This window comes from Strigops habroptila, chromosome 1 (genome assembly GCF_004027225.2).
Source record: "Strigops habroptila isolate Jane chromosome 1, bStrHab1.2.pri, whole genome shotgun sequence".
Classification (NCBI taxonomy): Eukaryota; Metazoa; Chordata; class Aves; order Psittaciformes; family Psittacidae; genus Strigops; species Strigops habroptila.
This window is the reverse complement of record NC_044277.2, coordinates 100,015,610-100,029,913: the sequence shown is the minus strand read 5'-3', so window position 1 is coordinate 100,029,913 and position 14,304 is coordinate 100,015,610. Positions and strand designations below refer to the sequence as shown.

The following is a 14,304-nucleotide window of genomic DNA, read 5'->3' as shown; positions in this document are numbered from 1 at the left end:
TCATCTAGGTCTAATGGAAGACTTCAAATACATGCCCCTCAGACTAAGTTTTGTGGTGTTTCAAGCCTTGAAATCTTTGAGGAGCTTGGTCAGCTCTGCAGACATGACAGTGCAGGTGCCCATAAAGAGCTGGTGAACCCCCATGGAGCCACACATCTCACTGAGCAGTGGGCTGGGCTCTAGGAGAGCAGAAGCTGGGCTGCACAAGTGGAGTGACATTCAGAGGGTCAACTTGGGCCCCAGGGAGAACAGTAACTCTTCTCAAAGCTAAGCAAGCTATGGCCTCTTGCAGGAGTAGGATGAGCAATTTACCATTACTGGAAATCTGATTGCTCTTACCCTCCCCATAGACATCTTGTGCTACAGTCAAGATACAAGGCTGCTTTCACAGAGAGCGTCACTGCTTCTTTCTTGTGACTTGGGCAGGAAAGAGTTTCCTACTAGAATACAAAAAGCCCTGGTTAAAATCTCCTCTGTGGTACCACTGTCGCACACATAACACACCACCCTCCTTTGCAGCCTCTTGTTGTTCCACAGCTAGAAGAGCCCTCTAGCCCCATGCTTAATCGTGGGTCAGGCCCATGGCATGGTGGAGAACTTGGCCAGGTAAGTGATATGCTGAGCCTGGCTGCTGATGGATGCTAGCAGAGTCCTGCCACTGCAGCCTTGTGTCTGGAACTTGACAAAGACATAGGATCATGGGACAAGTCAGGTTGGGAGAGAGCTCAGGAGGTCTCTAGACCAACCTTCTGCTCAAAGCAAGGTAAGCTGTCAGCTCAGGCCATGTTGCTCAGGGCTTTATGTAGTTGTATGTCTACATCCAAAGCCTGAAAACACATTGCTGTCTTAATGTTAGCTCCCCAAAAGTGCTTCACTCTTCCCTGTTTTCCCTTCATAACTGGTCATTGAATTCTTTTGGATTGGAGGCAGGTGAGAAACGCACCAGTCACTCAGACCTTGCTGCAGTGGCATGAGCCACATCTGGAAGCGTTATCTCGTCTGAGGCCAGAGACAGAAGCCAGGGCCCACCACTTGCGCACATGGGGTCTTTCTGACCTCAGGGAAGGGGTTGCAAAGCTGCTTGGGGCTGGTGGCTAGTCCCATTCAGAAACCTTCCCTGGTTATGCCAGGGAGCATGACACACGTACTGTCAAGTTACGGTTGGTCAGCTGAGCCATGTTAACAGTCTGTATTTCTGTTCTTACTTTTTGGCAGTGCAAATATATAGATTAATTTGCTCAATTATGTTAAATCTCATTCGCAGAGAGTAGTTACCCCAGCTCAGGCAATGCACAGCAACTTGGCAGGACTATTTGGTACCAAAGACTAAGTGCAGAAGGGGAGAGGGAGACAATTCACGTTTGTCGCCGCATCCCTATCACTGTGCAATCATGAGGCCATACTTGGAGCACAGCAGGCCCCTTTTCTTTTCCCGTTCAGTGAGGAAATTCCTCAGTTTGGTAGTGGGGAAGGTCACCAGTGCTTGCTGCCTGTTGTCCAAGCCTGTCTCCTGGAGCCATGGGCTCTGAAGGCACTCTGAGGCTGATGGCCTTCCCCTAGAAAAAACAGAGGTGAGGAGGTCAGCTGGAGATCTGTGCTGGTTGCGGAGGCTTCTTGCGGATGGAGAGAAAGAAAGGACAATAGCCTGGAGCTGCATAATCTGTGCTGTTGGGAGAACAGACACCATCTTACCAGGGGTTTGCACACAGCGTGCTCTGGAGGAAGGACACTGCTCCCCCAGAGAGACCCGCATAGCACCGCGTGAGCTTCACTTTACCCTTCCTGGCCATTCTCAGAAACTCGCAGGCTGCGTCGGAGCTGACAGGGTAGTTGGCACTCAGCCTGCCCCAAAAGAAGAGAGTTGATCAGCATGAAGGGCATCACTCAGGATGTTCCTTCTCCCAGGAATTCCCACCCAGCAGTGAGAGGGGGGTCACAACGATGCACAGAAATATCATATGGGAAAACAAACCCCCAAATGCTACTGTGCTTCAGTGAGTTTCATGACTTTGGCTGCTTTTCCACTTGGTGTGATTTGAATTTTCTTGCCAAAGTCAGGGCTTTTCAGATGAGGCTGATGAGGAACACCAGCAGCTGCGGTCTTGTAAAACTTCCTCCTTACTCTAAGCAGAGACATCTCTGGGGCTGGGGATCCTTGTATGGTGCAGCCAGCTCCATACCCTCCACCACACAGCCTTCTGCAGCATTGCCAAGGACGGGGGACACAACTGAGGTTAACTCTCTGAGTCAATGCATCTCCCTTGGTTGATGACTCTCAAAATGTGCTTTTAAAGCCACTAGTAGGGTAGGGAAGGACAGACTGACTTACATGATGAAGGCTGTGATTCCAACGGACCAGATATCAGTTTGTGGGAGGGCTCCTTGCTCTGTCAGCAGTTCTGGAGCTAGAAAAGCAAACTGGTGTGAGCCAAGCTCCCCTCCAATGCACTCAGACCAACACAAAAGCAGTAGGTACTTTTATGCTTCGTTACTTTCCCAAGAGTGAAGAAGAAAAAGCTTCTAGCACTAGTGAGCTGGTTAAGGTGAATGACCTCAATGAACATCAGACCAAATGGCAGTAATACTATACCCTGAGCTCTGGGCACATATATGCCAGCCATGACTTCTAGCTGCTAGGGCTATCACCCCAAGCTGCTCCTGCAAAATCACACAGTTACAGAGGGCAGTACATGGAAGACTGCTTGCTGGGGCCAGCTGTTGCCTTGACCAACGGCTGTGCCTTTCTGTTTACCACAGATTGGATAATACGAGGCCAGGGTTGAGGTGATTGAACTCACCCATGGTTTCAACATAATCCATGCACTTGTCCATGGTAATAACTTTGTCTTGTGTGTAGAACTGTGCATTGCCAAAATCCAGGAGTTTCAGCAGGTTGGGCTCAGTGATGATCATGTTTTCAGACCTGAGATCCAAATGTAGGATGCTGTGTGCATGGAGGTACTCAATGGCACTGAGGATCTGCCACAGGTAATCTCGGACCTCCACTTCTGAGTATGATGTCCTGGTAGAAGAAAAGGAATAGAAAGTAGAGGTGTCCTATCTGCATGCCAAAGAGTGCCATTCTAAACCCACTGTCATCCTCCCCTGGATGTGTAATCCTATGAGGTCCTTGAGAGTCAAGAAGAAACAACTCAATTTAGCAGATCTATTGTATATGGAGAGGCCAGTCCATACTGTGAGTCAGGTTTACAGATGCAAGTCCAGGAGGTTGTAGAGCTGTATGACAGAGAATGCGATGGTTGTGCAGAAATCAAAATGCAGATTTGATGCTTATCATCCCTTCTCCTTAGTCAGAGGATTTCAACAGATCCATTTTCTGCCATTGTGAGAAACAATTCAGAGGAGAAATGAGGCTTCCTGAGCTACATGTGATGGGAGATGGGGGTACATATCAACTACAATAAACTGCTTTCAACATCTCAACTGGGTGGCCCTGAATTGTCCCCTACCCCAACCTAACAAGGAGCTGAAGTGATTTTTGTCTCAAGAACAACTGCATCACAAATCCTATGTGTGATGACAGCACATTGTAACAGATGGAGAGAGATGATCCAGTTTATCAGGGGAAAGCAATAGGCATTTTGCTCCCTACACCAGCCCTAACTGGAAACCTCTTCCATTCACGTGTTATTACCGTAATGCCAAAGAGTGGAGTAGCTCTGGTCCCACACACATCTCCTGGATCAACACTAAGTGCCGTGGGCTGATGTAGGCTCCCTTCAGCTGAGCAATGTTTGTATGATGAAGCTTCCTCAGGACTTGGTACTCCAGGAGCACATTCTGCTTGTCCTCTTGCCAGTAAGGGATAATTTTAGCAGCTAAAGTCTTGCCGCTTTCTTTTTCCCTGCATTGTCGGACGATGCTGAAACGCCCCCTGGTACAAAGGAACATCAAAGGCAAGTTAGGCTTCTCCGCTACTCCTGGGAGAGCCAGGAGCTCCTGTTCATTAAAACCACCAGGATCTCCTACTGTGTTTTTCATCCGTGCACAATGTGCAGTTATTGCATCTATTGTCACAGTTTGCACATCCTCCTGAGACTCTAAATTGTACGGTCACTTTCAATTGCAGCAGTGAGAACTTATCTCCTTTGGAGAGAGATAAGGTGGCTCATCCTGTCTCAAGCAAGAGAACTACCCACTGCTGACAATGGAAGTTGGTGCCTATCTTCTAGGCAGAGAAAGTTGAATCCCAACCCTATGTCTGAAATTGGTGGCAGCAAAGATTGATGAAGCAAGAAGAGGATCTGTTGATAGCCCTGGGCTTACTTCATAATATCTGGTGCTGCCCAGAACATAGTGCTCAGAACAGACCCTTTTGCTCTCCCAGAAAATTCACACCTACCAAACCAAGATGACGATCGCTCAACCAACGATCTCAGGTTTATATGTATTACTGTGGAGGTGTTTTCAACAAAACACCATGACACCAGGTGAGCAGCACAATTATAAAAGTGACTTTTCTAAACTCCAGTCACATGCAGCATTCTGCTCTGGCTGTTTAAGAGCTCAGCTGGATTCACTACCTTTTGATCTCCGTTTGGAAGGCGTAGGTCTGGTAGGTTGGGAAAGGCTCGGATGGTGCGATTATTTCACTCTCATCTTCAATAGTAGCTGATGGGAAGCTCTGCATTGCAGCATGGAGCTCTGCAGAGAAAAAGCAACAGGGATTACAAGGGAAAACATCTCTATGTGGAAACTGGACCCTCTCTAAGCCACCTCCGCTATCTACGAACAATGAGAAAGACGACAGCAGAGCTTTCTCCAGGCAAGTCTGTAGGTTGTCTCCCAGTGGCAGCACTCAAAGCTATTTGAATGCAACAGATTCTGGACTGTCCACTCAGTAATTCCCTGGTGTGACCACTCCCGACTATATGAGATGGATTGTATGTTGTGTGCTATGATAGCAAACATCTTAGCCATGGGGTCTCATCTTCCCACATAACAAGTCAGCAGCTGAAACTTGTTGCTTTCATTCTGGCATGTGGTTGTGTCCAAGTGCTCCCTGAAATATGAAAGCATCCCATGGCACAGTCAAGCATCTGCTTGGAAATGCTGAACACATTGAGATATGTTAATGAATCCTGGGAAAGCAGAGGATTTAGGGTGAGTTAAAAATACCTCTGAGAACTGATTTTTACAGAATAATCCTCTCCACTGGGAGGAAATTCCAGTTAGACCATCCTTCCACTTCTTGGCAGAAAGAATGCTTCCTTTGCTACAGGGATATATTTGCTGTGGGGTTATAGAGTTCTTAATTTTAAAAACATGTGGATAGTACAAAGTATTCAAATAGGTGGAAAAAATGGTAAATCCAGCTTTCTTTACTTCAGAGACAAAATACAGCTGAAAAATGCATCACAGTAGGGTGAGAATTCCCAGTAGCAAACACCAGAATGTGTAAATCAGCTACTGAATTTAGGACTGAGTCCATAGCAAAGAGCAGGTCCAGGGCTTTCACCAGTGGCAGCTCTGTACCAATAGATCAATGCCTTTAGCAGTACATTGATTGTTCCAGACCTGTTTCCTCATGATTTCACATCAGAAAATGAGTATGTCTTCAGTGGGTAATCTAGATTTTCCAGATTTTTATTTAATTATTATATTTATATTATATATTTATGTATTATTTTTATTTACATATTGTTATTATTTTATTATTTATTATATATTTACCCATAGTCCCCTAACTGTGTCCAGAATTAGAAAATAATTTACTTTTAAATAAGAAAGCCAAAGAGGAGGAAGCCCTAAACCACCCTGAACCAAGTGGAATTGGTCTCGATTCACTTCCTCTTCTCTTTTGGACCCGCATCCAAAAGGATGCAATTGTTTTAATGTAGGGAAAACATAGTGCTTTCTTGGCATTTGAACTTACCCATTTGATCCTTCCCAGTGATTTTCACTTTGGCAGATGGGTCACTGTAAGGGCTTATTCCTGCTTTACTGGTGCAGGCTATCCTGAAGCAGTAGATAAACCCCTTGGAGAGATTTTTGGCTTTGTAGCAGCAGTCAGCAATGTCAGAAGCAAGAGTCGTCCATTCCCCATCTTAACCAAGGAAAGACAGAAATCAGATTAGGACTCATTTAAGATGGTCACACTGGGGGGTCTGTGTGTTGAGGTTTTGGGTTTTGTTGGTTGTTTTTTTTCATCAGCTTTATTTATGTGCTGGAAATATGGAGAAACACTGAAGTCATAGAGTGAAGGAAAAATTGACTTGCTATGGCCAACTTCTGTGCATGGTGCTGCTTGCTGTACGTGTGCCAAACTCATCTTTTGTGAAATCAGTCCAAGGTGTGGCAATATTGCTTCAGAGCAATGGTGAAATTTTCTGTATAGTTTCTGTTTATCTAATTCATGCCCCCAATCTCTAATGCAAATATACATCGAGAACTCCAAACAAAAGCCTAGCGAAATAACTGTTTTTTTCCCTTTGCCCTTGTCTTGGATCCAATTGAAAGCATGAGGTACAGGGTTTCAGGACAGAACTACCCACTAACATCCTCCTAGCAAACCCAGTGTTTAAAACTTGGGCAGGTTTAATCAGCTTTTATGAAACTCAGATGTTTTCTCAGGGAACTGAAATTGTAGGTATATTCTGGACTCATTACTCCTGGAAATATGATGTGAAGTAGAAAATCACCAGCAAACATTTAATGATCATTCATTTCACATGATGCTGTCCCATACTTTGCCATTGCTGTTGTGCTCAAGGTAAACTCGATTCCACGAGACTGCCTGAGATTAAATCCATCCTTTCATTCAAACAAACAAAAATCTGTCATTCAAAACAAAGGTGTCAATGCCTTTGTAGGGCACTGGTTGAATCAGTGTGTGTGTGTATGTGTAAGAAGGAGCAGATACAGCTTAGTAACAGAGAAAAGTGTCTGCAGAAGCAGCATGCAGAAGCCTACTGTCAAGTAATGGATAAAACAAGGGATTTTTTTTGTGATTATTTTAATCCTCCTGTGTTCAGGAAAGCAGGACTTTGAATGTTCCTGCCAAATGCACAGAATGCAGTGAAAGACTGTAGATGCTATTTCCTGTTTTTCTTCCTAATTGGAACAACCCGTGTTTGTATCCTCCCCAAACAGTTGTGGCAAAAGGAATACCGATAGAGAGATCTGTGTTGGAGAAAAACCAACAGACACCAGCTCCAGAATGAAAAGGCAGAAAGCTGCTGCCCATGCTCATGCTAATCCAGAAAGGAGTGCCTGTATGTTTCGAGAATTAAAAGAAGGAACATGGAGTAGTTGAATCCAAAGGGCTAGGTATGTGTGACTGCAGGAGAAATTACTATTCGACATTGCATTCGTAATAGTAACAACAGCAAAAGCTGCTCCAGGAAAGATGGAACAGGCTTGGGGATTTGATTCAAAGTTTATGGAGTTAAACAAGAAAACATCCACTGAATTCATCAGGCTCTGGACCAAATCTTGGAAGAGAGCATCAGAGGAATGATAAAGTTTTGTCAAACTTTTGTTATCTTGTCCTACCTGTTTGCCTCAAGTTTCCTTCCTGTATAATCAATGCAAGAAGAAAGCATGGCTGTTTAGCATAGAATGAGTTGCCCTTCTAATAGACCTTCTTTCTCCACAGACCGTACAGAAAGCCTGGGTATAGGATGATATTATCTGCTGATTGTTGTTGCTGGGCATCATTAGTGTATAACATTGACAGAACTGTAATTGGGGAGGATTAGTCGGGACTGTGAATCTGGCTCCAGCCACGCATATTCTTCTGTAGCCATTCACTTTTTGGTCATAGCTTCCATGTGACCTAGTTTGATTCACACAAATGTGTACTTACACAATGGCTTTGCTGACTTAGCCAGCATGACATCTAACTTCTAGATGGCTAAAGGATGGTTGTATTAATTTCATCCCTAACTCTAAACTATGGGGCTAAAATCAGGCTGGGGAAGAGAGCACACAAATCGAGATATTCTCTGCGTAAGGCATAAGGGCAGCACTCCACTTTACCTTCGCTCTTGCACTGGACACTGTAATGGACGGGGGTATTCATTTCCACAGGTCTCCAGACCATCTGCACTCCATCCTTGTAGACCTCCACAATGTCAGGGGGTGGAGGGCTGGGAGGAACCTCTATTGAGAGGAGACACAAAACCCAGTGACTGTTAGCAATAGCACTGCTGTGATACATAGCTCCTGCCCAGCATTTCTCAGTTACGGATATTCTTTATATATATATGTATAACATATATATATTTAAATATATATATGTGTACACACACCTGGTGGAGCAACAACTTAACCGTGCCTAATTTAAACTCTGCATTAAGATTTTGAAGTTTGATTCTAGAACCACATGGTTACTGGAGTGTCTGTGAATCCAGAAGAGAGACTAAACAGAGGAGGAAAAGAACCCTGCAAAATGTGCTATGCTACCAACACAGCAAGGGCTGTAAACTAGAGCAGACAAGGGAGGGATTGTCCTTTGAATCTATCTGCAGAAATCTCACCTCACAGGTATTTACAGGTCACATTTTTCAACAGAAGTACTTGTAATACCTTTTCTGTAGGTACTACTTCTCTTACCTGCTTTTCTTATGATGCAGGAGGTGGATGCTGAGCCTAGGGAGTTTGTGGCCACACAGGTGTAAACGCCAAAATCATCAGCACTAACAGAGAGAACAGTTAACAGCTGGAAGTTTTTGAGAGTACTTGAGATGAGGATCCGGCTGCTGCTTTGGACAGGTGTCCCATCTGAAAAGCAGAAGATAGGAGAGATAAGTACCCTGCAAATTTATACTAAGGTGTCTAAATCCCTTCCTGCCTGTCTAAACCCTTGTTCCTGAGGTAAAGGACTCCCTAGAGGGATGCCAACATCACCTCTGAACCAGTCGATGTGCAGGGGGGAGTGAGCTGCAGTCCGGCACGACAGCGTCACGCACTGTCCGACGGCAGCAGCCTGATCCATGAGCTCCTCAATGAACAGTGGTGCTGCAAAAAAGAGGAAAAGCAGCAATTCAGAGTGGTCAGGAGGGCTATGTGAAGAATAAATGCACACAGGACATCAGAAAGCATTTTTAATTGGCTCAAGAACATTTTTGGTTAAAGTTCTGACATTCCATTGACCAGCAGTTGGAGAATCCCCTGGGCATTGGGCACACAGGTGTAGGAGCCCTGTTCAGCCCCATGGATGCAGTAGGACTGCTCATACACAATAACCCAGAAGGATCTTGGAGGTCCATGGGGAGTATTTGCATTCAGCCTGGAGAAGAAAAGGCTCCAGGGAGACCTTAGAGCTCCTTCCAGTACCTAAAGGGGGCTGAAAAGAAATCTGGAGAGGGGCTTTTGACAAGGATGGGTAGGGACAGGACAAGGGGGAATGGCTTTAAACTGACAGAGGAGAGATTTAGATTAGATATTAGGAAGAACTTCTTTCCTGATTTCTTGACCATATGTAGATCCAATCTGAGTATGACTGAACAAGGAGTGAAGATATACAGCTAGCTTCAGCTTTAGAAGTCCTGTAAGTTAGACATTTTATAGTGTTAGCTGACATTTGATCTTAATGGACCTTTCCAACCCAAACCATTCTATGATTCTATGATGTTTCCCTCTGAGTATTTCTATTTATTTCTAGCAATAAATTTGGGACACCTGGCTGCTAGATGGGAGATATGAAATATTTGTTCAGCCTGGAGAAGAGAAGGCTCCAGGGCCTACAAGAAAGTAGAAGAAGGACTTTCTACCAGGGTATGTTGGGGTAGGACAAGGAGTAATGGCTTTAAACTGACAGAGGGGAGATTTAGATGAGATCTGAGGAAGAAGCTCTTCCCTGTGAGGGTGGTGAGGCCCTGGCACAGGTTGCCCAGAGAAGCTGTGGCTGCCCATCCCTGGCAGCGTTCAAGGCCAGGTTGGACAAGGCTTGGAGCAACCTGGTCTAGTGGAAGGTGTCCCCGCCTGTGGCAGGGGTTTGGAACTGGATGAGCTTTAAGGTTCCTTCCAACCTAAACCATTCTAGGATTTTATGATTTCCCAGTCCTGCTGGTACATCTAAGGCAAGCAGAACAGCTCAGAGGAGAGAGTGAGCATGTCACAGCAAGAGCTTTCTTCTTGCCCAGCTTAAATGTGGGGGCAAAACTAAATGATAGTATTTCAAGGACAAGGAGGTCAGATCAAACCAAAACAAAGAGACAAGAAGACATAAAAGATGGATACAGAAGGAGGAAAAAGCCCATAATGCACCAAATCTGCTGCTGACTCCAGGCGAAATGGGAAGTTCAAGTTTTCTGTGTTTGTCCAGGGTTTTTTCTCCACAGTGTCTGGGAGCCCACGTGCCCTTTGTAGTGCTTGGCTGGGCTCTGCTGAATACTGGGGCATTAACCTGACCTCAGAAAATGTTCCTGCTAGAGTCCAGGGAAAACGTGTCTGGGCAAAAACAAGTTCAGCTTTGCTGACATGCTGTTTCTGCCTGCCTCAGTGTTTTTCATTTTATAGATCTGCAGTAGCTTGTCTGGCCATTACACACGGACACAGGACCGGAGCATAGGAATTCACAGTTCCCTGGATCTGCCATCCCACCCTTGAATACTCCATTTATTCTCTTTCTAGCTTACACATAGATTTTATTACTTTGCAGTGGCTTCCTAGGATGACTCCAATTTGCAAGCAATGGCAAGACAAGGCAGTTTTAACAAGGACATAGTTATGATGTAAATGTAGGAGGCTGGCTCATATCGTATGAGTTGGTCCAGGTCATGTCCAGACAGTCATTGCAGATCCATCCTTAGAAACTGGCCTCACGCGGCACTGTCATGTTCATTACTGATACTTCATGGTAAAACTAACTGATGACTTATGTAATAGCAATACCTTTCTCCTTTGGCATGAGGCTTGGTAACTTGAATGAAGAGAGTGCTGATTTCCTCTTCAGGGATCCTTCAGCCCCTGTTAACAGCTCTTTTTCTACTGCCTCACTTCCCAGCTCACCAAACTCTGTTTTGAGAAAGGATGAGAAGTCATTCAAGGCCATCCTTCTCCCTGGGGTATCCATTTAGAGCACGCAGTTCTGCTGTTAACACATAAACAGCTCAGAAGTCACAGGTTTCCTTATTAACAAGCTCTCAGTCGACAGAGAAGGCTGTGACAGCTGTTACAAACAGAATGATGTCCCAAAACAACAGCACATATCTAGGGGTGGCAGAGAAGAAAGGAGATTCTGTAGTCCAGTGACATCAACTTAGGTAGCCAGGGTGACCTCACCGACTTCTCCCAGGAACTTTAGCTTTAAAGATTTACCATGGTCAGATGATAACTGCAGAAGAAACTGCAGCAAGGAAAGCACCATCCAGCCCTGATCTGCTTTTGTACAAACTCAGACAGGGGAATTTAAGCCACTTCCATCAGCAGATTAACCCAGCTGACTCTGCACTGAAGTGAGCCAGTAACAGGCAGCTAGTGGTGGAGCTGAAGACCTCTGATTTCATAACCTGCAACTGCCAGTTTTGTAATCACAGTCTAACCACAGCCTCAGATATGCTGAGGTAAAGGGAAAAGGCACATTTAGCAGAGCCTAGTTGTAGCAACAAATCTGTGAAGGCATCTATGAAGGAATCTATGAAGAGTAAAATACTTACCTTCCCCTGCCTCTGGTTCAGGAGATATCTTTCCTTTTAGGATTCTTGAAATATGGGCGACAGAAGCTTTTACTTTCTTCTTCAGACTCTGCTCCACTGACTGCTCCACTGAATGAGACCTTGCATATGGCTTAAAGAGTCCTGGCTTGCTGTAGACAGAGCTTTTCTGCTTACCACTTGAGTCTTTTTGGGGGCCATACATTTCTTTATGACTCTGTGACCCTTTCCCTGTGGCTAAGAAGTTAGTTGCCTTTGAATCCTCACATATTTCCAAATGGTTCTTCCTGTTCTTGTCCTCTGCCTGTTCTCTGATGCACAGTCTTTTATCCTTATGCAAATGTCCTGCAGGAGGGGACCTTGCCCTTTCACCAAAAGGTATAAACCGTCTACCAGTTGGTTTGGGTGGAGCCTTCCTATAGTTCATAAATTCAAATGGAAAATAGACAATGTCATACAAGTCAGAGAAATTCAAATAGGCAGGCTCTACCTCTGATATGTCAAATTTCGGAGTTCCACTGCCAAGGCTGGGTGTTTCGTCTGACAGGTCTTTGATTTTCACTAAAGAAACTTCTGGATGTTTAACAGTGTCCTGGATCACTGACACTTGACTGTGTCTTTTTCCAGTGTCCAAGCTATCCGTTGAGGAAACACTTGCTTGGCTAGAAGTGGCGCTCTCAAATGCCAAGTCCTCCAGATGCTCACATTCATGAGGAACCATCTGTGCTCCCTGCCCTTCCAGTGCCACTGACTCCTCACCCATGACAGGATAGGGTTCTGCAAGGTACAGCTCAGATACTTCTCCTCTTTTACTCCCTTGTACAGAAGGGAAGGAAGTTTCTGTGGGTGCTTGGCTTTGACTACCTTGGTAGACCATTTCTGTGGGAGGAGAGATGTGCTTTCTGTTTTCCTCCTCGCCAGAAACTGAATCTGCCCAAACGTTCATCTCTTCAGAGAGGGAAATCATCTCATCCACTAAGCCCTCCAGAGCAGCAGACTCCTCATCACTGTAAAAAGACGATCTGTGATGTGAGAGCTCCTGACTTTGATCCCTGTGGAGCGATGGTGAGACAGTCTTTCCAGTGTCACAGCTTCCACCTTCTAAGGCGACACTTCTACCCTCACCGTGAACCTTTGGGTATTCCTTATATTCTAGCTCACAGACTGAAGCTGGAGCAACTTGTGTTTGAGAAGCAGTTAAGACTCCTGGAGGCTCACCTTCCAGATCATCAGAAACCTTGCCACTGCGATACAAGGCCTGGTGCTGCTTGGACACCTGATGTTCACTCTCCATGCTTTCATGTTTTTGAGCTGATGATGCAGCTACATCTGAGCGCTGGGCAGTTAGAATGGGGCTTTTGCCTTCCAAATCATCAATTTCTGCCTCAATATAAGTAGCTTTTGACTTCTTCAGTAAAGGTTTCCTATTCTCACTCCTATGAGGTGACACTGGAAATCTCTCTAGCTGTTGCACAAAACCTGTTGGACACCCATTACCCTCACACTGTGTGGAAGGGGGGGGCTTCTCTTCTGAACAATCCTTGCTCACTCTCTTTAAGTCCTCTTGCTTTGAAGTGTCTACAGAATATCCCTTGCCAGGCCCTGCAGAAATGTGGCAGTGGCCACTGCCTGCAGGGCAACTTTCCTGTGACAATACATCACAGTCTTCTTCCAAAATATCTTCTTCCCTCACTGATCTTGAGGCTCTCAGCCTGTAGTCATCCAGGGAACGGCTTCGGCTAGCACCAGCAATGGCAGGATGCGGTGGTTTCCTTGCAGTATCAAATGAAGCTGATTTGGTCAAGGAACCAAGCAGATTTTCCCTGTGATCACCTCCATAATCAGACTTTCCTTCTTCTTCTTCTTCCAGTTCGAACTGCTCTAGAAGGGGTTCACGGAGACCACTGAGGGGCACCTTTGAATATCCAGCCTTCTGGAAAGTCCTTCTGGCTCTGTCCAGGTGCCTCCTGAACTCCCTGCCTGGTGAGGAAGGCCCCCTTGCAGGTAGCTCAGCTGCTTGGCTGTAGAAAGTGCTTTTAATGACACTCTGTCTAGGAACACAGACAGGTGGCTTTTCTGTCCCATCCTCAGCTTTTTCAACTCTGTCCTTGTCAGGTAAAAATACATCTGTTTTTTCTTTCTGACACAGAGGCAAAGTGCTTTCTGTGGAAGTCCTCTCTGATGAAGGCTCAGTAGCACCACTTCTTTGGGACTGCTCGGCTCTTTCATCTTGAAGTCCAGGATGGAGCCCCTCCTCTTTCTCCTTTAAGATACTTGCCATGAGCTCTTTGCTTTCTGTAGGTGATTTTTCCCCCACCTCAGATTTCATTGAAGCATACTTCCTCCTTATGGGTTTTACTGGAGGGACTGAGATCTTGGAGTGCTTCTCTTCACTTGCGTGTTTTGGAGGCTCCTGGTGGCTTGGTGAATCAAGTATGGACAAGTGGAGTTCGGGTGTAGAGCCAAAGTGCCTCTTCTTGGGGAAATTGGAATTTTCGTTGTCTGAAGAGGAGCCGCTGGTACTGGATGAAGTGCTTTCTTCAATAAGATGTCGGGAGATGGCCAGGGAGGTGTTCTCATGAGTCCTTTCTAGGATTTCTGGGATAGACCGCATTACCAGTATGGACTTATAGCACATCAGAGACCGCTGAAAAGCAAAACAAAATACAGCACAATCAAATGG

At 45.4% G+C, this 14,304-nt stretch overlaps 1 protein-coding gene across 1 annotated transcript in view; it reads right to left on the bottom strand.

Annotated features, from left to right (window-relative positions):
* Nucleotides 1-697: 697 nt before the first annotated feature.
* OBSCN (obscurin, cytoskeletal calmodulin and titin-interacting RhoGEF) overlaps nt 698-14,304 on the bottom strand; it is a 183,000-nt gene continuing 169,393 nt past the window's right edge. Inside the window, 12 exon segments of the mRNA XM_030482854.1 lie at nt 698-1,556; nt 1,693-1,842; nt 2,330-2,405; nt 2,799-3,022; nt 3,656-3,895; nt 4,545-4,665; nt 5,897-6,067; nt 8,002-8,124; nt 8,578-8,745; nt 8,872-8,982; nt 10,861-10,983; nt 11,625-14,268. Of these exon segments, the coding sequence (XP_030338714.1) occupies nt 1,379-1,556; nt 1,693-1,842; nt 2,330-2,405; nt 2,799-3,022; nt 3,656-3,895; nt 4,545-4,665; nt 5,897-6,067; nt 8,002-8,124; nt 8,578-8,745; nt 8,872-8,982; nt 10,861-10,983; nt 11,625-14,268 (4,329 nt within the window). The 3' untranslated portion in view covers nt 698-1,378.